The sequence below is a fragment of the Macaca thibetana genome, chromosome 13 (assembly GCF_024542745.1).
Source record: "Macaca thibetana thibetana isolate TM-01 chromosome 13, ASM2454274v1, whole genome shotgun sequence".
Classification (NCBI taxonomy): Eukaryota; Metazoa; Chordata; class Mammalia; order Primates; family Cercopithecidae; genus Macaca; species Macaca thibetana.
The window spans coordinates 33271805-33294642 of record NC_065590.1 but is presented as its reverse complement, the minus strand read 5'-3'; the positions used below and the strand labels follow the sequence as shown (position 1 = coordinate 33294642).

Here is a 22838-nt window from a genome sequence, read left to right as displayed (position 1 = left end):
TTTCAACTGCAGGTAAATAAGTTCCATTCCTCAGCCCCCTAGGAATGCCCCTTGTCAGCAGGAAGTAATTAGACTGAGTCAACACCCCAACTCAAGATTGAGGAATGGAACACTGTCAGTGGGGATACTGTAACCCAGTCTATACTATAAAAATCATCAGATGTTTATTTTACTTATTTTTCTTTCTCTGTCCTTAACTTCCTGCAGGCAGGATTGCTTGCACGTAGTCATTTTGGTAGAGAGTAGTCACTAACAAGTGATTAACTCCGAATCCTAACCCCCAGGTGCTGCTTGCACAATTAATATACTTGTTTTTCTTTTAAAGAACAATGATCCTTAGGTCACACTGACCTTCTTGATGGCATCCAGAAGTCTGACTGGCCGAGGGACACGAGCAGCTTTGATCATCAAGGAAAGCCCCCAATTACGTGCAAAGGAAGGTCATATTTGAGAATCTGCTTCTCCCGCCCTCATACTTTGGCCAAATTGAATAAACCTTTCTAAGCATTAATATGTCAGTGTTTGGCTTACTGTGCGTCGGGTACACGAACCTAACTTTTAGTGTTCTACAACAGCAACCTGAGCTAATCAGGTACAGCCAAGAACAGCTGAGCTACAGTATCTCCTTAAGATCAGGGTCCAGATGTTGTTAATAGATAAGAGAAGAGAAAATAACTGTCATGTGCAACATCAGACAACCAGTAACACAAATCCTCAACATCAAATGCTTTAAAATATGAAGCCAATGGCTGGGCATGGTGGCTCATGCCTGTAATCCCAGCACTTTGGGAGGCCAAGGCAGGAGGATCGCTTGAGCTCAGGAGTTCAAGACCAGCCTGGGCAACAAAGTGAGACCTTATCTCTACCAAAAATTTAAAAATAAATAAACAAACAAATAAAAATAATTAAAAAATGAAGCCAGGTTGCTCAAGTATTCATCAAGTATTTACTGAGGCTTACTATGTGTTATGATGATGAGACACTTCTTTGAGCCATCAAAGAAAAGTTTCTGGCTTCCTCTGCAACTAAAAACAATTACCCTCCCCAACGATCGGTCTGTGTGTTCCACAGGTATAGAAGCAGAAGAGACAACTAGGAAAAAGTGAAGGTAGGCCAGGCATAGTGGCTCATGGCTGTAATCCCAACACTTTGGGAGCCTGATGTGAGTGGATTCGCTTGAACTAAGGAGTTTGAGACCAGCCTGGGCAACACGGCAAAACCTGGTCTCTATAAAAAAAAAACACAGGCCAGGCGCGGTGGCTCACGCTTGTAATCCCAGCACTTTGGGAGGCCAAGGCAGGTGGATCACCTGAGGTCGGGAGTTCAAGACCAGCCTGACCAACATGGAGAAACCCCGTCTCTACTAAAAATACAAAATTAGCCGGGGTGGTGGCACATGCCTGTAATCCCAGCTACTTGGGAGGCTGAGGCAGGAGAATCGCTTGAACCCGGGAGGCACAGGTTGCGGTGAGCCGAGATCGCGCCATTGCACTCCAGCCTGGGCAAAAAGAGCGAAACTCTGTCTCAAAAAAAAAAAAAAAATTAGCCAGGCATTGTAGTCCACACTTGTAGTCCCAGCTACTAGGGAGGCTGAGGTGGGAGGATCACTTGAGCCCAGGAGGCGGAGGTTGCAGTGAGCCTAGATGGCACCACTGCACTCTAGCCTGGGTGACAGAGCAAGACCCTTTCTCCAAAAAAAAAAAAAAAAAAAAAAGGGTAAACCACAAAACCACAACTCCACTGTAAGAGGAGAGGCAACTGGAGAAAGATCCCAGGAGGTTATATTCAACAACGGAGCAACAATACAGTAGTCTTGCCAGATATCCACAGCCTTTAAATGGACATATTCTACTTGGTTCATCACCTTTATAATCTATAAAAGTTTTCAAGTTTTCTGGACAGTTCTACCCAGTTGATAACAATTACCCTGCCAAGTAAATCACTCACTATAATTGAATAAACCAGCAATCTGGTTTATCAGTCAGTCTCTCTTGCTCAATTGACAATCCCTAAAAGTTCATCCATTCCTGTGTGAGACGGTATATCTGACAATTCAGTCAAAGGAATTTGGTCAAATCCCACAACTGACTACCAAAGACAGAAATATCTAAACACAAAAATACTACAACTAATTACAGGTAGTAACTAGGTTCTAAATAAATTATCTCCTAAGTACATTTTAATATAAATTTTGAACAGTTATAGAAAATAAAGATGGCCTTTGGGTCAATAACAGAACATACCAAAAACACTAAAAATTTCTGTACATAAAACACACGCATGTCACAAGTCTAGTCAGAAAGAAATACACAGAAAAACAAGATAGAATTTTAAAAAATAATTTGCAAGGGAAGTTCTTAACGCTTTAGTTCTAAAATATTGTCTTCCTTTAGAAAAATTTAAGACTGGAATAACAGATTTTTTTTTTCCTGCAATGCTGTAATTACTGCAAATTTATCAGCAAAGAGGTAAACAGCAATGCAAGTTTTCCTTAAGCTTGAACACATAAGGGAACACTAAAGAAACCTGATTAGACCTGAACTAATTAAAGTCACACCAGTAATATTCAGGCCAGCTCTGGTATCTAGGTAGAATTCCAGGACAGGTTTGTATCACTGGGTCCATTCCCAATAGGCTGGATAGGAGAGTCCAGAGTAATTGTCAGGATACCACCTTCTTCTATCCTGGGCTGCCAGACTGGCATTGGGCTTCACATTCCAAGAGTACCTCCTGCGTGAACAGTCCTCTCCAGGAGGACCAGGAGGAGGGAGATGGCCTCTCTGGTAAACATGTGGATTCTGTGAAAATTTTCTTAAAGCAAAACAAAAAGTAATAAGCCATTACTAGGATTAGTACCATAATTTTTATTTATTTTAAATTTATATTTTCATAAAATACTTTAAATTTATAAATATACAAAATAATATATATTCTACTGTTTTCTACCTGTGTGACCTTAGCAGATAAAACACTTAATTTTTATTTCCCTAACTTCTTTATAAAATGGGGCTAATAATACTTATCACCTTCACGAGCTTTTTTGAAGCTAAATTAAGAAAATACATTTCAGGCCGGGCGCGGTGGCTCACGCCTGTAATCCCTGCACTTTGGGAGGCCGAGGCGGGCGGATCACGAGGTCAGGAGATCGAGACCATCCTGGCTAACACGGTGAAACCCCGTCTCTACTAAAAAATACAAAAAATTAGCCGGGCGCGGTGGCGGGCGCCTGTAGTCCCAGCTACTCCGGAGGCTGAGGCAGGAGAATGGCGCGAACCCGGGAGGCGGAGCTTGCAGTGAGCCGAGATGGTGCCACTGCACTCCAGCCTGGGCGACAGAGTGAAGACTCCGCCTCAAAAAAAAAAAAAAAAAAAAAAAAAGGAAATACATTTCAATTTCCTACAATGCTCTGGCACACCGTGGATTCCCAGAAGCCTTTCCACCTTTCCCTACAGAGATAAATGCACGCCCATACTATTCTAATCAAATACTTTCTCTCCCAAAGTCTGGCAGGGTTGACATAAGATAGAATAAGCTATTTAGTACTGAAAACAGCTGCTTCCACTTTATAAACATACATAAATTAATTATAAAGTGTGAAAAACTTTAAGCATGCTACATGCAACAAATTTGAAAAATTAGGATTTAAATTTACTTGTTTGAAAAGCAAGATCAAAAAATCTCATATAATTGTACAAAAGAAAATCTGGGGCTGGGTGTGGTGGCTCACACCTGTAATCCCAGCACTTTGGGAGGCCAAGGCAGGCAAATCACCTGAGGTTGGGAGTTCAAGACCAGCCTGATCAACATGGAGAAACCCCGTCTCTACTAAAATTATAAAGTTAGCTGGGTGTGGTGGTAGGCGCCTGTAATCCCAGCTACTTGGGAGGCTGAGGCAGGAGAATCATTTGAACCTGGGAGGTGGAGGTTGCGGTGAGCTGAGATCACACCATTACACTCCAGCCTGGGCAACAAGAGCAAAACTCCTTCTCAAAAAAGAAAATTTGGAAATCTGAGAAAAGAAAAACTAACCCCCCACTGCAGAGCCCTCAATCCCACTTACTATAATTCAATTAGTTAGTATTTCCTTTTGTTCTTTTCCCTAGCATATTTTTCTGACTGTTGAATCACAGCCTATTATTTTCACTTATCATAAATGAGCTAACACTTTCAGTGGCTTTATAAAATGTTACAGTATGGATATGATTATTTAGCTACATTCTCCACTGTTAGAAATACAGCAGTTACAAGTTTTTCCACAACCACAAATAATGCTGGGATTAACAGTGAAAAACATATACTACTGTATCCTGAGCTAGCCCAGCATCTGACACACGGTAGGGAGTTTGAGAAATGTACTGAATGATTAATATAGTTTTTTCTGTATTTTGAAGTATTTCCTTAGTCTCAGAATGAAATCACTAGGTAAAGTATTTTTATGGTTCTTGAAATTGTGCTTCAAAAGGCTTATGCCAATTTTCAATGCTGTAAGCAACATGTTTTTGAAATGTGTTTTCATCTTTTTAAAATGTCAGTTTTTTTTAAGGTTTTTTTTTTTTTTCTTTTTTTAACAAAAACAGGATTCCAGCATGTTGCCCAGGGTGGTCTGAAACTCCTGGGCTCAAGCAGTCCTCCCACTTTGGCCTCCCTAAGTGCTGGGATTACAGGTGTGAGCCAATGCGCCTGGCCTAAAAATGGCAATGTATTTTTGGAAGTGTTTACAATGTGCCAAACTGTTTAAATTCATGTTAACTGTCAGTAACAACCACTATGGGGTATGTATTATTAAAATATCTATCTGACTGATGGAAAAATGTAAATGTAGATAGGCTAAGTATCTTATCCAAGATCACAAAGCAGGCAAGTAACAGAGCCAAGATGCAAATCCAGGTCCAGCCTGACAACCACAATGGAGTGCTTATCAAAAACTGTTGCGAAACTGGCTGGGCGAGGCGGCTCATGCCTGTTTAATCCCAGCACTTTGGGAGGCTGAGGCAGGCGGATCACCTGAGGTCAGGAGTTCAAGACCAGCCTGGCCAACATGGTGAAACCCTCATCTCTATGAAAATACAAAAATTGGCCAGGCGCGGTGGCTCAAGCCTGTAATCCCAGCACTTTGGGAGGCCGAGACGGGCGGATCACGAGGTCAGGAGATCGAGACCATCCTGGCTAACACGGTGAAACCCCGTCTCTATTAAGAAATACAAAAAATAGCCGGGCGAGGTGGCAGCGCCTGTAGTCCCAGCTACTCGGGAGGCTGAGGCCGGAGAATGGCGTGAACCCGGGAGGCAGAGCTTGCAGTGAGCTGAGATCCGGCCACTGCACTCCAGCCTGGGCTACAGAGCGAGACTCCGTCTCAAAAAAAAAAAAAAAAGAAAATACAAAAATTAGCTGGGCGTGGTGGTGGTGCCTGTAATCCCAGCTACTCGGGAGGCTGAAGCAGAACTGCTTGAACCTGGGAGGTGGAGGTTGCAGTGAGCCAAGATTGCACCACTGCACTCCAGTCTGGGTGACAGAGTGAGACTGTCTCCAAAAAAAACAAACAAAACTGTTGCTAAATTAATAGGCAAAGAATAATACCTTGCTATTTGTGATGGTTAATTTTAGGTGCCAACTTGACTGGGTTAAGAGATACCTAGACGGCTGGTAAAGTATTATTTCTGGGAGTGTCTGTGAGGGTGTGCCCAGAGGATACCGGTGTGTGAGTAGGTGGGAGGATCCACCCTTAGTATGGGTAGGTACCACCCAACAGGCTGGGGGCCTGGATAGAACAAAAAGGCAGAGGAAAGGCAAATTGTGCTCTCTCCTGGAGGTGGAATACCTTACCTTCTCCTACTCTTGGACATCAGAACTCCAGGCTTCATGGCCTTTGGACTTGAGGACTCACACCAGTGTCCTCTAACCTTTACCAGATTCCCAGGCCTTCAGCCTTGCATTGAGAGTAACTCCACTGGCTTCCCTGGTTCTGAGGCCTTCTGAGTTGGACAGAATGCTACGAGCTTCCCTGGTTCTCCAGTTTGCAGACAGCCTACTATGAAACTTCTCAGCTTTCATAAGTGCATAAGCTGATACCCCAAATAAAAAAGCCCCTCCTCCCATCCACCCACCCACCCATCCATCCATCCATCCATCTATCCATCCATCTATCCATCCATCTATCCATCCATCCGTCCATCATCCATCCATCCATCCATCCCTCCTACTGGTTCTATCATTCTGGAGAACTCATACTAATGTACCGCTTTAACCATAGGCTAAAGGCTTTCCCTATTTTCCAAGTGAAAATACTTTTGCTGTATATCTGTTCAGATCCTTTTGCAATTTCTCTATTAGGATTTTATTATTTTTCTTATAATTCATATCAACTCCTTAAATAACAATCTTCCTTATTCTAAAAACTATACTACATGAATGTAGCCTAAGAATGTAAGATCCTTTTTGATAGCCACATCAAACTCTTGGCTTAAGTTTAAAATCAATGAAAATTTCTAAGTCCCTTTCCGAATTGCCTCTGAAAAGTCACATATTCCCTGTCCTGTAACTGATTTTCCAGTGCTAAATGCAAAATACAGAGCAGAATAATATCTCCTGGTTCAAACTGATCAGCAAGAATTCCTTATCGGCCGGGTGCGGTGGCTCACGCCTAGAATCCCAGCACTTTGGAAGGCTGAGGCGGGTGGATCACAGGGTCAGGAGATCAAGACCATCCTGGCTAACATGGTGAAACCCCATCTCTACTAAAAATACAAAAAATTAGCCGAGTGTGGTGGCGGGGGCCTGTAGTCCCAGCTACTCAGGGGGCTGAGGCAGGAGAATTGCTTGAACCCAGGAAGTGGAGGTTGCAGTGAGCCGAGACTGTGCCACCATACTCCAGCCTGGACGACAGAGCAAGACTCTGTCTCCAAAAAAAAAGAAAAAAAGAATTCCTCATCAGTATCATAACATGTTTTCATTAATTATAGTATTAATTTCTATCTCAATTCTAGAAAAGGGACAGCAGAGAGAGGTACCTGACTGATTGTTGCAAATTTTGGGTCTGGGTGTGGAAATGTCGAGGAGTTGAGTGACCCTGGATCTGATGTAGATTATACCTAGGTCCTCGTTTAACAGGCTTATTCATGGTGTGGACTGGTTGCATGAGATGTGCTGAGTCTTCAAAACTTGACCTGGGTACACTGGAATTCCAATTCCTTAAAGAGAATATTTCCACACAATATTACTGGTTTCCAAATTTAGTAGTCAATTTAGTGACTATACTTTGGCATATGAAAGTAACAATTTCTTCCTTCTCCCATTCCTGTTTGTTTATGTCTCCCCCCGCCAAATAAACCAGCTACCAGAAGAATGGATATATGCAACTTAAATTATATAAAAAGAGATCTCCCTGAACACAAATCTCACATATGTAACATAAGACTTACTTTCTGATAGGACCATTCTGAAGGTCTTCAATGTAGTTTTGTCTTTCTAAGCAATGTCCCCGGCACCTATTGAATACTGAGGAGAGGATAAACTGTTAGAAATAACTGTACAAAAAGCAAATCTTTCCAGAAAAAGCAAATTAAGCTGAAATTCACTATTCAAGCTGTTATATCTCACTACTTCCACATACATCTATAGACTTTTGGCAAGACTATCTTATACTGGAACAAACGAATTACAAACTTCTTTTTTTCCAAAATTTGAGAAATTCTTCTACATTTCCACCTTTAACTTTAATAAAAAGGGAAAAATAGTGACAACCCTCATACTTACATTCAATTGCATCATCTGGCCTCATGCCTTCTACATCAATCAAATATCTAACAAAACAACATAATTTGGGTCATTTATATATACGAAAAGAAAAAAATGAAGTTTTTTCAAAAAAGGTCCAATTTCAACTTACAGACATAGATATAAAAATCCTAAGAAAATATCAGCATATCAAATCCAGCAGTTATTAAAGAATGACATACTATGACCACAAAAAGACGTTTTTCAAGACTGCAAGGATGACCCAACTCCAGAAAATCTATTTATATTTTTATTTACATTAATGTAATTTAATAAACAAAAGGAAAGAAAATGCAGAATCATTTTTTATCAAAACACTTTATACCCTAAAAATAGAGACTTCCATAATATGACAGAGTATCAGAAACCAACAACAAACAAAAGACAAATTGGGAAAAATATTAACATTATATCTAAAAAATACTGTATAACCAACAGAAGGGCCAGAAACTTGGAAGTCACCATCACTGTCAGCCACTTCTTCCATACTCTTATCTTCAATTCACCACCAACTCCTGACAACAATATTACCTAAATATCTCTATAGAATATATCTGTATCTTTCCACCAAAATGACCACCATGCCCTGGTCCAATCCATCATTATGCCTCAATTCCTACAAACACCTCCCAACTTGTCTCCTTGCTTCTACCTCTTTCCCTCTGCAGTGTATTCTCCACTCAACAGCAAAATGATAGGTTGAAAATACAAATTTGTATATATTCCCCACACTCATCCCTAACAAAAAAAATTCAATGGTTTTCTCTTGCTCTTAAGGTAGTGACAAAAACCCTAAACATAGCTCTGCATGGTTTTAGCTCCTACCCATATTTCCAGCTCCATTTTAATGCCATGCTACTCCCATGGCCCAGTCTCCCTGGCCAGCTCCTCCAACACAGTATGTTTTCCTGTTACATGGTCTCTGCTGATCCTTAGGTTCAGAATTCTCTCCACGACATCCCTACCTGGTCAACACCTACTCATACTTCAGATATTTGCTCAGACCTTCCCACAGAAACCTCTAGCCCTCTTGTTGAAGTCAAATCCTCCATATTCTACGCTCTCATTGTACCACATCACTCTCCTTCTCAGCACTTGTTGGAGTTGTAATGCTATAGGCATGTGTGTGATTCTTTAATATCTACTCCCTCCCTAGACTGTTAGGATGCACAAAGAGCAGCTAGAGTCTCTTTGCTAGCACCCAGCACAGTGCCTACACATAATAGATGCTCAGGAGATATTTTCTGAATGAACAAACATAACTCAGTGCAGTGTGGCAACATCCATAAAAAGCGTTAAGGACACATACTATTTGATTCAGAAATTCTATTTTGAGTGAAATTACCTCCGGGGCTACGGCATATGTATTCAAAAATATTTACATATAAATGTTTACTACTTCAATGTTTTATAATATCAAAAACTTCTGACTTTTGTGTTCATCGGTATGCAAAGAACAACACAGCCCTTAAAAAGAATGAGTCCAAGTATTTTCATAGAAAGATGTCTATCACGTATTAAATTAAAAAACAATAACTATTATACCATTCAATAACATGTACACTTGTATCTGCATTTTTAGAGTCTGAAAAGATGTGTACTAAATTATTAATGGTGGTAATCTCTGGGTGGGGAGCAAGACTGCCTTCTACTCCATGTATTTCTAATACCGGTTGCATTTTTTACAACAAGCTTACATTACCATTGTAAACAGACAAAAACAACTTTAAAATGGTCTGTCTCTGGGGTTGGCAACTTACCTGCAAATAAGGTAGCCGGTCCTGTTTAAACCATGAGTACAGTGGACACCAATAAGTTTGTCTATAAAAAGAAAATACAGGTTTAAGTAACTGAAGTAGATACACAAGTGTATAACATTATCACTGCCCTGAAAATGAATAACTCTCAAGAGGAATTGTTTTTTCTAGGAACATACTATAAAGAATCATCTAACAGAAAGCCAAAACGCACTGCTTCTGGGAAACTTTGCATAGTCCCAATTAGACTCAGTGATGTAAACTGCAGGCCTGGTCAGACACTAACAGCTAAAACTGCAATGAGACAAACCCATCTATCTTCAAACAGAATGCCCATCAGCAACTGATTTAATTACACAAAAAGGGAGTGAAAGCAACAACAGGCTAAGAGAAGAATGAAATTTCTGAATGAAACAAATGAAATGCCTTCACTCTTGATATTGAATATTAAGGACAGTTTCCATAGTACTCTTGAGTTCCCAAAGAACTTCTATTCCTTCTCTTGTTCAGTGCTCCACACACGCCACAGGTCTACTTGCTCTGTGAAGCACTCAGGTAAATAGCACTATTCACATTTTACAATGAAAAGGCAAGGCTTGGAGATGTAAATCAAAGCAGGCAAACAGTACAAGACTAGAATCAAGTCTAAGATTACATTATACCGCAGTATTTCTTAGTCCATCCTTTTAAAAGCTTATATGAAGAATTTAAGTCTTCATATAATTTAAAAAATTATATGAGGAATTAAATAAAAAACATGTAGTTTATCTTTGCAAAACTGTGTCCGTGACTAGGTAGCGTCTGGTAAAGAAGGCACTCATCAGCCAGGTGTGGTGACTCATGCCTGTAATCCCAGCACTTTCCAGCCTGGCCAACATGGCGAAACCACATCTCTACTAAAGTACAAAAAATTAGCCTGGTTTTGTGGCAGATGCCTGTAATCCCAGATACTCAAAAAATAAATAAAATAAAATAAAAAATAAGGCACTTGGCTGGGGGCGGTGGCTCACGCCTGTAATCCCGGCACTTTGGGAGGCCGAAATGGGTGGATCACTTGAGGTCAGGAGTTCGAGACCAGCCTGGCCAATATGGCGAAACCCCATCTCTACTAAAAATATAAAAACTAGCCGTGTGTGTGGTGGTGGGCGCCTGTAATCCCAGCTACTCGGGAGGCTGAGGCAGGAAAATTGCTTGAACCCAGGAAATGGAGGTTGCAGTGAGCTAACATGGTGCTACTGCACTCCAGCCTCGGTGACACAGTGAGACTCCGTCTCAAAAAAAGAAAAGAAAAAAGAAGGCACTCATCATTGCCTGCCTGGATTACTACAACAAACTAATCTCCCTACTTCCATCTCAACTGATCCTCCATATGGCAGATGTTATCTTTCTAAAACATAAGCCTGGCTGGGTTGTTTTTGCTTAAAAATCTCAATTTAGCATAACATGAAGCCCAAATTTAGCATGGCATTTAGAATCCTTCATAAACTGATATCAATCTGTCTTTCCAACTGATCTAAGTTCACAATGATCCTAACTATGATTTACAAGGGTCTATATGATCCACCTCTCTTCTGCCCACCCCCAACCTCTCTGATCCTGTTTCTCCTGCTCTTACCCTCACTCACTCCACTCCAGCCACACTGGGCTCTTTAACATTCCTCAAACATGCCTAGCATAGTCATGCCTCAGGGACTTTGCACCTGCTGTTCCCTCTGCCTTAGAACACTCCTCCCCAGACACTCAATGGCTTGGTTCATTACTTCCTTTAAGGTTCTGCCCAAATGACATCTTCATAAAGAGGCCTTCCTAATCACTCACCTCTTCCCTCACCCCTTTATCATGTTTTGTTATTCTCCAAAGCACTTATCACCATATATTCCATATATTTATTAGGTTATTTCTCTCCCCTACTAGAATGTAAAGTATATAAGGGCAAGGACTTTGTTCTATTTCCACTTTTTAGAAAAGTGACTTCAACATAGGTTATACAATTATTTGTTGAAAATGTACATATGAATTCCATGCCTTTTCACATTATCTTCTAGTCACACAAGAGACTGCGTCTCCATGGCTTTAAGCCCTGTGCCTTTTGTGCCTAATCCCCAAAACTAGGCTGTCCTTTTCTCATCCTGGCAAAATTCTTGTCCCTGCAGCTTGAATGTTGTATCCTGTCAGGCCTTCCTCAATCTCTCCTCTATATTCTCACTGCACTTAATTTATTCTTTTATTATGATGAACTGTCTTTTTTGTCCTTTTTTTTTTTTTTTTTCCCAAGACGGAGTCTTGCTCTGTCGCCCAGGCTGGAGTGCAGTGGTGCAATCTCGGCTTACTGCAAGCACCGCCTCCCGGGTTCACGCCATTCTCCTGCCTCAGCCTCCCGAGTAGCTAGGACTACAGGCGCCCACCACCATGTCCAGCTAATTTTTTTTTTTTTTTTGTATTTTTAGTAGTGATGGAGTTTCACCGTGTTAGCCAGGATGGTCTTGATCTCCCGACCTTATGATCCGCCCCACCCGCCTCTGCCTCCCAAAGTGTGGGGATTACAGGCATGAGCCACCGCGCCCAGCTTTTTTGTTCTATAATTAACCCACATCTTAAGCCACATGCACTACATGTTTATTTTCCTAGATAACTGTGAACTGCTATAATAAAAAACAAAGACTGCTATCACTTATGTGTCTTCATGCTCTAACAACAAATCTAAAAGGATCTCAGTGTTTACTGAATCAACTTATTTTCTCAGTCCCTACTAGTTCTAGAAGAGAGTGGAGAGTGTAGTGTCCTCTTTTTATCAGTAAGCCTGGTATCTGTGGGAAGGGATTATAGCAGAGGTAGCTAAAACTGATTACAAACAAGGTCCCAAACCTGCTATGGTAGTGGGTACTGCAAGACTTAGACAATCAGCACAATTCAGCGGAAGACCAACATGGAGTTCAGTCTATCCAACTGACTACAATCAGTGTAAATGTGAACAACTAAGATTTAAAAATGTGTTCTCATGTATTCATAAGGACCTCCTAGCCTCACAGAACAAATGAAGTGCTATATAAAAATTTCACACACAAGAGCCTGGAAGCAGTGAATAGGCCATCAGCTGTACCCTCATATCTTAAAAGGTAGTATTTCTGTGACGACAGCTTATACAAATGAGAAAGCCAAACCTCTCAAGTTTTAAAGTTAAAGTACAGGGGAAGATCTGTGAACAAGGTTTAACATAATTAAAAGCTAGTGTCTACATTAAGTGAGTGACTGGGTTACAATTTGAAATTTGATCTTCAAACCCACTGATCCAGTCTCTATCTCTCACCTTCCATTCCCTATCTTCCCACCTCTGTCTCTATTCTTTCTCCACTACTCCATCACATTTTTTAAAAAGGAGTATTCACTGTCAGATTTATGTAATAAAGTGTACACTCCTCAAGCTAAATTTGGAAAGAAGACAAATGCAGCCTTTGTCCTGTGGGTGCCAGTGGCTTTTCAAAGATAAAAGCTTCTTCAGTCTTAAAATATGGCAAATATCATGTTCTTTCTAACAGGTAGATACCAGAAAAAGGCAACTGGATCCTTAAGATAAAGAACCTATTAAGTTATATTTTTAAAAGCGTAAGGTAAATCTTAAAGCAGGAACAAGAAAGCACCAGCCTTTGGCTTAAGTTCTCCCGTGTGAAGAATGAGAGGTGGTGGTATCCTTCCCCAGCTGTACTCAAAGCAGAAAAACAGCAGAAATAGCTTAAATACATATGACAAAGGGGCAATTTCACTGGTGCACTCTTTCTTGTTTTGCGTCTGTCCCATTCCTAATCTTTGCCCTTTCTTGTCTCTTTCACATAACTCTAAGACTCAGAGTTTTTAAATCTTTTCTTCTACCTCTCACTTCTTAACAAACATACAAGACAAAAATAACATTTTAATTTTATTGTATATTTCCCATTCAAATTAAAAAAGAGAGAAAGATGAGCTAGTTCAGTTCTTCAGTTCATATTTTGCACTAAAACTAATTTAACTTTCCAAAGCAAGTTAAATTATTTGTGATCAACAAAAGGAAAAACATCTTACCCTATTAGCACCACCTCACATTTTCATCATCTTAGCATCATATATAATGGGTCAAACGTTAGAACTATAAAAAATACCAAAAATCCCCAACCTCATTCATAATGCACACCACAGTTCAGATAAGAACAAAAACTCACCATTATCTTTATTTTCTTTCAAAAACTCATTAACAGCGTGTTTGAATTTAAAAATAGTCTCGTCATCAGGCACTTGATGTCCAACTGTAAATATTTTTAAGTAAGGAACAGATTCTGGCAAATCCTATAAAGCAAAACCATAAAAGATGTGCATTATTTCATTTGTAGAGAAATAATTAAAGAGTAATTAGGGGACCCAGAATATAAGCCAAGAGATTATAACAAACTTAATACGCCAGTATCAGAACATGCAATTCTGATAAAAGAGCTATTTTTTCCAACACTTACTTCAACCAGAAAGTATCACTTGATTTTCAATAAAACTACATAATAGTCAATAGGCATACAAAATTGAAAGCAAATTCCATGTGAATGAATGCAAATTTAACTATAAATTATATAAACAGTTCCATTTAATATTTTACAATTCAAGGGCCCGTGCCTTCATAAAGCAGCTATGATTTAAGTAGAAGAGTAGAGAACAGAGTCAGAAGAACTTGGATTTGAATTGTGAGACAGAGGGAATTCCAGGCACTATTAAGAACTGATATTCTTGGGGTGGGAGAAAAGTAGATACAGATAAAGACAGAAGAGGCTAAGTGAAAATCATTTTAACCACCCATAAGTGTGGTATAGTTCAGCGGCATTACATTCACAGTATTGTGTAACCATCACCACTGTCTATACCCAAAACTTCTTCATCATCCCCGACAAAAAGACTTTGACCATTAAACCATAATTCCCTTTTCTCCCCACCTCGTAGATCCTTTAGTCTGTTTTCTGTCTCTGTGAATTAGTCTATTCTAGGTACTTCGTAAAAGTGGAATCATATATTTGTCCCTCTGTGTCTGGTTTATTTCACTAAGCATGTTTTTAGGGTTCACCCATATTGTAGCGTGTATTAAATTTATTCTTTTTTATGGCTGAATGATAATCCATTGTGTGCAGATACTGTTTTGTGTATCCATTCACCTACTGATGGACACTTGGGTTGTTTCCACCTTTTGGCCATTGTGAAAAATGCTGCTGTGAACACTGGTGTACAAGTATTTGTTTAAATCCTTGCTTTCAGTTCTTTTAGAACTGAAGCTCTGAGTTCAAATGGAAAGTATCAGCATGAACTCATGATGTACTTTTAAAACAAACATATTTCTTAGCACCATCCACAGAAAAAGACTAGTAACAATGAGCCTAGGAGCACTGAGCACCTCTAGCACTCAGACTCTAATCTTTAAATAGCATTCCCACCAAACAGGAATCAAAGCTCCTTGGGAAAATGGCTGAGTTCAGGGTAGAACAGGAAATGTACAAGATAAGCCTGGAATTTTTTTCATATAAATAGCAAAGAAAGAGTGATTAAAGGTTACTAGGGTTGTGTCAAAAGGACTCAGGAGACAATCTAACAAGCTCCAACTCTCCAAAGATAGGGCCTCAATTTGTGCTTCAATTAAAAAAAGAGAGAAATAACTACATTCAAGTTTTAAGTCATCCTTTTTCAAGCCTGTTTTATCTTCTGTAAAATTATGTATTAATTGTAACCATTTTATCCTCTGAGCTTAGCAAAGAAAAAGCACTCAACAGGAGATATTAGTACAACTGCTACTTTATCAGCACAGGATTGTTGAGAGGATTAACTAAGTTAATACATGTGAAAGCACTTTTTTTTTTTGAGACGGAGTCTTGCTCTGACACCCAGGCTGTCATGCAGTGGCATGATCTTGGCTCACTGCAACCTCTGCTTCCCAGGTTCAAGAGATTCTCCTGCCTCAGCCTCCTCAGTAGCTGAGATTACAGGCATGTGCCACCCACACCTGGCTAATTTTTTTGAATTTTTAATGGAGACAGGGTTTCACCATGTTGGCCAGGCTGGTCTCGAACTCCTGACCTCAGGTGATCCACCCGCCTCAGCCTCCCAAAGTGCTGGGATTACAGATATGAGTCACCGCATCCGGCTGAAAGTACTTTTTAAATGGCAAACTGCTGTACAAATATGAACAAATATTAGATGTTACTGTTTCCAAAAGCCATGGAACTGGTCAGAAGAAGGATCATTCTTTCACACCAAGATGCTAAACGGGGCCAACAGAACATATGAATCTCTGTATTGTATCAACAGATACTGGGAAAAGAAATCATACACTCAGAAAACTTTCTTTTACATGATGCTTACACATGCTCAAGCAATGGCTTAAAATAAGTGCTAAGAAATATTGGATATTCCTTTCTTTCCTCCAGGCCACTGCTAGTATTAATAAGTTTACTTCATTTTCAAAATATAGAATATGGAAGCTTATAGAATTTCTTAGGCACACACAGAGCCTACTGCCAAATATTTTAGTTCAATTCATGTCTTCAATTTCATTTGAGACAGCAATTAAAAACATGTAATTAAAGAAATCACTTGGCTCTCTTTTAAACTTACTACCCATCAAAGAAGGCCAGGCTTCACATTAGCACAAGATGATTACTGAATTATTACTGAATTACTATAAATTATTTCAGGATCAGAATGAAGAACGTTCTTTTCAATGAAGGGTTCCACTTACCTCCGGTTTATAATAGCGTTGAGTATATGTTAAATCAATAATCAGTCCAAGTTCTTCATTTTGTTCTCGGATTTTGTTAAAAAGATCCAAAGGGGAAAAGCATTCTTCCGGAGCAAGTTTCTTTTCAAAACTCTGTCAGAGAGAATGAAACAAGAGCAAACATGTGCTTAAAGTCCTGCACTGCATTAGGCATTTATTCAAGTCCTGTGATGCTAACATATAACGAGATTCAAAGGAAAGTTTCCATTCTCCTGGAACACAGAAGGTATGTTATAACAATCCTTTCTTCCTGAGTGGTCAGAAAGAAAAAAATAAGCCCACTTCTATATGTGTATTTCTGTATTTGTTTCATGTTGGTCTCCTAATCAGACTGCAAACACCCAGATTTTATTCACCACTGTATCTCCAGCTCCAAGTGGAGTGCCTATCATATTTAGTGCTTATAAATATATCTTTCTTTCTTTTTGAAACAGGGTGTTGCTCTGTCATCCAGGCTGGATTACAGTGACACAAACATGGCTTATTGCAGCCTCCACCTCCCGGGCTCAAGCAATCCTCCCACATCAGCCTCCCAAGTAGCTGGGACTACAAGCATGAACCACCACACCTGGCCTTTTTTTTTTTTTTTTTTTTTTTTTTAAAGAGATAGGGTTGGCCGGGCGCAGTGGCTTATGCCTGTAATCCCAGCACTTTAGGAGGTGGGAGGATCACAAGGTCAGGAGATTGAGACCATCCTGGCTAACACAGTGAAACCCCGTCTCTACTAAAAATACAAAAAATTAGCCGGGCGTGGTGGTGGGCGCCTGTAGTCCCAGCTACCCGGAGGCTGAAGCAGGAGAATGGCATGAACCCGGGAGGCGGAGCTTGCAGTGAGCCGAGATCGCGCCACTGCACTCCAGCCTGGGTGACAGAGCAAGACTTCGTCTCAAAAAAAAAAGAGATAGGGTCTTGCCATCTTGCCATGTAGCCCAGGCTGATCTCAAACTCCTGAGCTCAAGCAATCCTCCTGTCTCAGCCTCACAAAAAAATATTTGTTACATGTCTACATATACGATGGCTTTCATTAAATATTCTTTTATGTATGTGGCTTATTTTTGAACTTTGTGCTCTGTTCCCTCAATCTGTCTGGCTACTCAGGGACCAGCAATGTACTTTTTAAAAAATAGACTAGTTTGGCTGGGCGCAGTGGTGCACACCTGCAATCCCAGCACTTTGGGAGGCCAAGGCGGGCAGATCACGAGGTCAGGAGATCCAGACCATCCTGGTTAATACGGTGAAACCCCATCTCTACTAAAAACACAAAAAAATCAGCCAGGTGTGGTGGCAGGCACCTGTAGTTCCAGCTACTCAGGAGGCTGAGGCAGGAGAATGGCGTTAACCCAGGAGGCAGAGCTTGCAGTGAGCCAAGATCGCGCCACTGCACTCCAGCCTGGGCGACAGAGCGAGATGCCATCTCAAAAAAAAAAAAAAAAAAAAAAAAGGCCTAGTTTTCAGAGCAGTTTTAGGTTCACAGCAAAACTGAGCCAAAAGGACAGGCAGTTCCCACGTGTACTTTGCCTTCCCCACCCCACCCAGACTCCCCCACTATCCACATTCCATACCAGTGTGGTCCATTTGTTACAAATGAAGAACCAACTTTGACACATTGTTATCACCTAAGTTTAGAGGTTAGGTATGCATGACTCATTCTATGTTATGCATTGTATGTACATATTATGTTATGTATATTTTGCCACACCAAAAAAAAAGAGAGAAAGAACTAAGTTCAAGTTTTGATTCTTCCTTCTCTGAGCCTGTTTCATTATCTACAAAATAATTTATTAGTTGTAACCATCTATCTTCTGAGCTTAGTGCAGAATAAGCACTCAGTAAGAGATATTAGTACTACCGTTACTTCATCAGCATAGGATTGTGAAATACATTAATATATGTAAACCCCTTTTATGTATCCACTCTTACAGTATCACACAGAATAGTTTCACTTCCCTAAAAATTCCCTGTCTCCAACACCACCTTCTTTTTGGAGACAAGGTCTTGCTCTGTTGCCCAGGCTGGAGTACAGTGGCATGATGACGGCTCACTGCAGCCTTGACCTCCTGGGCTCAATTGATTCTCCCACCTCAGCCTCCTGAGCAGCTGATACTACAAGCACACACTACCACACCTGGTTAATTTTTGTACTTTTTGTAGAGACAGGGTTTTGCAATGTTGCCCAGGATGGTCTAAAACTCCTGGCCTCAAGCGATACACCCACTTTGCCTCCCAAGCTACTGGGATTACAAACATGATCCAACAGGCCTGGCCTGAAACGACTCATTTTTAAGCCCAGACACGCAGAGAAGCTGACACAGCAGCTGAAAAAGGAAATCTGATCTATGAGTCACAAATTAAGTAAATTCCCAAAACGTTTCAAGTGGGCTTCTCCTAATACTAATCTGAGCTATGCTGGGGAAGTCTAATAAGACATGGAATCTAGAAAACAATTATTTGGGGCCGGCCGCGGTGGCTCACGCCTGTAATCCCAGCGCTTTGGGAGGCCGAGGCGGGCGGATCACAAGGTCAGGAGATCAAGACCACGGTGAAACCCCGTCTCTACTAAAAATACAAAAAATTAGCCGGGCGCGGTTGTGGGCGCCTGTAGTCCCAGCTACTCGGGAGGCTGAGGCAGGAGAATGGCGTGAACCCGGGAGGCGGAGCTTGCAGTGAGCCGAGATCGCACCACTGCACTCCAGCCTGGGCGACAGAGCGAGACTCCGTCTCAAAAAAAAAAAAAAAAAAAAAAAAAAAAAAAACAATTATTTGTCTTCACCTTCTCATCTTTTTTATGGCTGTCAAAAGCTTTCCCCTCCTATCCCTCCTATTCCTTTCCTAAACAAAAACACAATCTTCAGATTTTCCCCACTGAGATCCTGACCTTGATGATCTGGGGGATATTTCTGATTGTGACCATGGGAGGAAAGGAGTCCCAATGGCATTCAGTGGGTAAGGGTTACAAATTCTAAACAACTTGCCAAATTCAGGACAGTCCTACAAATGTGTCCCACATCCTGAATTGCTTTTGGATGTCCTATTCAACATTAATATAGATAAAAAGCTGTTCATATTTAGCGTGGCCTTAGAACCTAACTCCATTTCACAAATAAACACAAAGTATTTTTTGTAAAATATTAATATATATTGAATTTTCCAGGATAATAATCACCTTATTAACCAAATGAAGATTATACTTTGTTTTGTTTGGAAATCTATTACAGAAACTCCTACCACTAAAGCAATATAAGCCACCTAGATCAGTCTACATTTGTAGTTCTTGAATTCATTGCACAGGCAACTATGTCTTTTAATGCAGTCATGTCCAAACATTTATATATTAAAATAAATATTATTGTATTATAAATTACTTTTATTTTTTATATTATAGTTAGGGTGTTAATTGGTATTTTTGTTTAAAATATGAAGTAGATTGTATGTACCTATGAACTTCATTTCAGGATAGTAAAGGGGTCATTACAAAGTATTTGCTATAAAAAGAGAAAATGGAATGTGATAGAGCGGAGAACAGTGTTCTGCATGGTGAACTCAGATACCTGAAAGAATACTGAATTAACTTTTGCTTACCTTTTGCAAAGGAACTTTGAAAGCAATGAAACGAGTCCCAGGCATCCGCTGTCCAACTGGGAGATAGTCTTTCCACCTATTAGATACATTTTTTTGTTAGGCAAATTGTATGCCAGCCTTGTTTCCTTGCATAGAATAAGACTTCCTGAAAATGGGAATCACAGCCCACACAACAGGTCCTCTCTTCTCTCCGCTTTGCATTTCGCCACTCCACTTATTAAACTCCACCAAGTAACAACCTATACTGCCCTCCTCTCCTGTTTCCCCATCATGAAAACGAACACAAGCCAACAAAACAGTACAACTCAAATAAGGCCTATATAAAACCAGAGATACCCAGAACTCCTGTATCTCTGTTAAACTTGGCCCAGTACCAGATACTAAAGTGCCATTAATACAAACATACTCACTGAAATAGTTCAAATTCAATTATTTCATTTCACGGTTTTAGTTTTCATACGACTGATGACATCAAGTTCAATTAGTAGGAAACTTCAAGTCCATATTTTAAGAGAAAACCTGCTAGAAGAGGGGCTGTGAACTTCACTTAATAATGCTAGGAACCGGCCAGGCGCGGTGGCTCAAGTCTGTAATCCCAGCACTTCGGGAGGCTGAGGCAGGTGGACCACCTGAGGTCAGGAGTTGAGACCAGCCTGACCCACATGGTGAAACTTCGTCTCTACTAAAAATACAAAAAAATTAGCCAGGTGTGGTAGCGGGCGCCTGTAATCCCAGCAACTTGGGAGGCTGAGGCAGGAGAATCGCTTGAAACCGGGAGGCGGAGGTTGCAGTGAGCCGAGATTGGACCACTGCACTCCAGCCTGGCAGACATCCTACTCAAAGAGCGAAAATCCCTCTCAAAAACAAAATCAAAACAAAACAAAACAAAAAAAACAAAACAGATTGGAAGAAAACAAACAGAAGATTCATTGCAATTAGAACCCAACTGCAATAGATCAGGCAAGACCTGTATTAGGGTACTGACAGAAAGTGACAGTCAAAAGATAGGAGATAAAATGAAGAGAATTTATTGAGGTATGAGATGGTGGAGGATGGTCGCAAGGAGTAAAAACTGTTCACTGCACCTAACTGCAAAGTCTCAAAATTAATCATTTGTACGTATAAAGGAGTATATTTCAAACGAGGCCTGTTAGGAAGTAAAGTATGTTCGTTGTGATTTCTGGAAACAATACAAACCAACTTTCCATGTGAGATCTCAGGGCACTACTACTGCTGGGTTCCTAACTCAAACCATTACCCTTTCCGTGCCAACGTTAACAAGGAACTGAGGAGATTCCATCTTGGGAATTAAGGAGTGTCCCCAACACTAACAGTCCCACCTTAAAGCAATCCTTCCGTATTTTACCTAAGAACAATGGCCAGAACCTCCCTTTTACAAGAATATGGAGAAATCGGCCGGGCGCGGTGGCTCAAGCCTGTAATCCCAGCACTTTGGGAGGCCGAGACGGGCGGATCACGAGGTCAGGAAATCGAGACCATCCTGGCTAACACGGTGAAACCCCGTCTCTACTAAAAAGTACAAAAAACTAGCCGGGCGAGGTGGCGGGCGCCTGTAGTCCCAGCTACTCGGGAGGCTGAGGCAGGAGAATGGCGTGAACCCGGGAGGCGGAGCTTGCAGTGAGCCGAGATCCAGCCACTGCACTCCAGCCTGGGCGACAGAGCAAGACTCCGTCTCAAAAAAAAAAAAAAAAAAAAAAAAAAAAAAAAAAAGAATATGGAGAAATCACAGGACCTTACAGACATCGCCCCTTTCAGCTACAGCGGGTGGCGCAGAGGGTCAAAGCCTCAAAGCAAGGGGCGGACAAGTCAAGCTTGCGACGGCAAGAGTGACAGGCAGAGACCACAAAAGATGAAGCCCAGACCCAGAAACCACGCGCTGGAAAGGCCACGCCAAGGGACCAAGACATATTTACCTTTCCGGGATGTGGTTTCCGCCCTTCTTCTTGGCTGAGGAGCGTCCTGAAAAGTCGCGTCCCCGACCCCAGCCACTGCGGGGATGATGCCACTGGCTCATGTGGGTCCCAAGAAGCCGCCCACCCAATGCCAAGCCGGCCAAAAGCGCCAGTCCGGCGCCCTCAGTGCCAGGATAAGACCCTAGACCGGAAGAGACTCGGCAGCCACCCACGCAGCGCTCCAGCGTCTCGCTATTGCGCATGTGCCACCGCCGGTCGTTATGGCGTAACCACGCTGGCTTACTGAGACTCCTGATTTGTAAACAAGACTTTGGTGACTACAGCGCCCTCTTTAACCAGAGGCCGGTAGCACTGGTCAATAAGGGCGTGTTTGCACCCTTCAGAATTCAAACAGTGAGGCACGGGGAAGTGCCTCTGCCAGATCCGTCCCCCGCCCCGGTTCCTTGGGTGTTCTTCTAGATAGCTACCAGTGCTTACATTCACATTTTGCATATTGTGTGTAAATATTTACCTTCACATACATGTATATCCTCTATTTTTATACAAAAGAAGTAACTGTACATATTCTACAATCTACCTTGAACACTGATTTTCCCAGTCAATTTATGCATACATAGATTCTATTTTGTAATGGCTATAGGGAATTTCATTGCTTATGAGTAACATAATTAAAAATACCATAATGTAGTTAGCCAGTTCAGTATTAATGGACCTTCAATTGTTTTCAGGTTCCTTTCAAATCTTATTACAGACAATGCTGCAATATGAATATCCTTATACATATATACAGCTATATCTAAATTCCTAGAAGTAGAATGAAAAAAAAAAAAGAAAAGAAAAAAAAAAAGAAACACGTTGAATTCTGCTAAAAGTGGAGCTACAAAGGACATCATACTCTATAGTAGCTCTGAAAATAGAATAGAGTACTAAATTCCAGATTAAACTGTAAGTAATTATGATTGCAGATTTCTTTTTTTTTTTTTCTTGAGACCCAGTCTCGTTCTGCCACCAGGCTGG

At 40.9% G+C, this 22838-nt stretch overlaps 1 protein-coding gene across 1 annotated transcript; it reads right to left on the bottom strand.

The window, feature by feature from the left end:
• Positions 1 to 2146: 2146 nt before the first annotated feature.
• On the bottom strand, positions 2147 to 22100 carry DUSP11 (dual specificity phosphatase 11). Its single transcript, XM_050754488.1, has 9 exons — positions 21822 to 22100; positions 19888 to 19963; positions 16270 to 16401; positions 13724 to 13847; positions 9534 to 9594; positions 7753 to 7799; positions 7419 to 7494; positions 7008 to 7187; positions 2147 to 2811 (listed from the first exon to the last, which is right to left on the bottom strand). The coding sequence occupies exons 1-9, from the start codon at positions 22061 to 22063 to the stop codon at positions 2613 to 2615; spliced, it is 1137 nt and encodes a 378-aa protein (XP_050610445.1). The 5' UTR covers positions 22064 to 22100; the 3' UTR covers positions 2147 to 2612.
• Between the last annotated feature and the right edge of the window lie 738 nt (positions 22101 to 22838).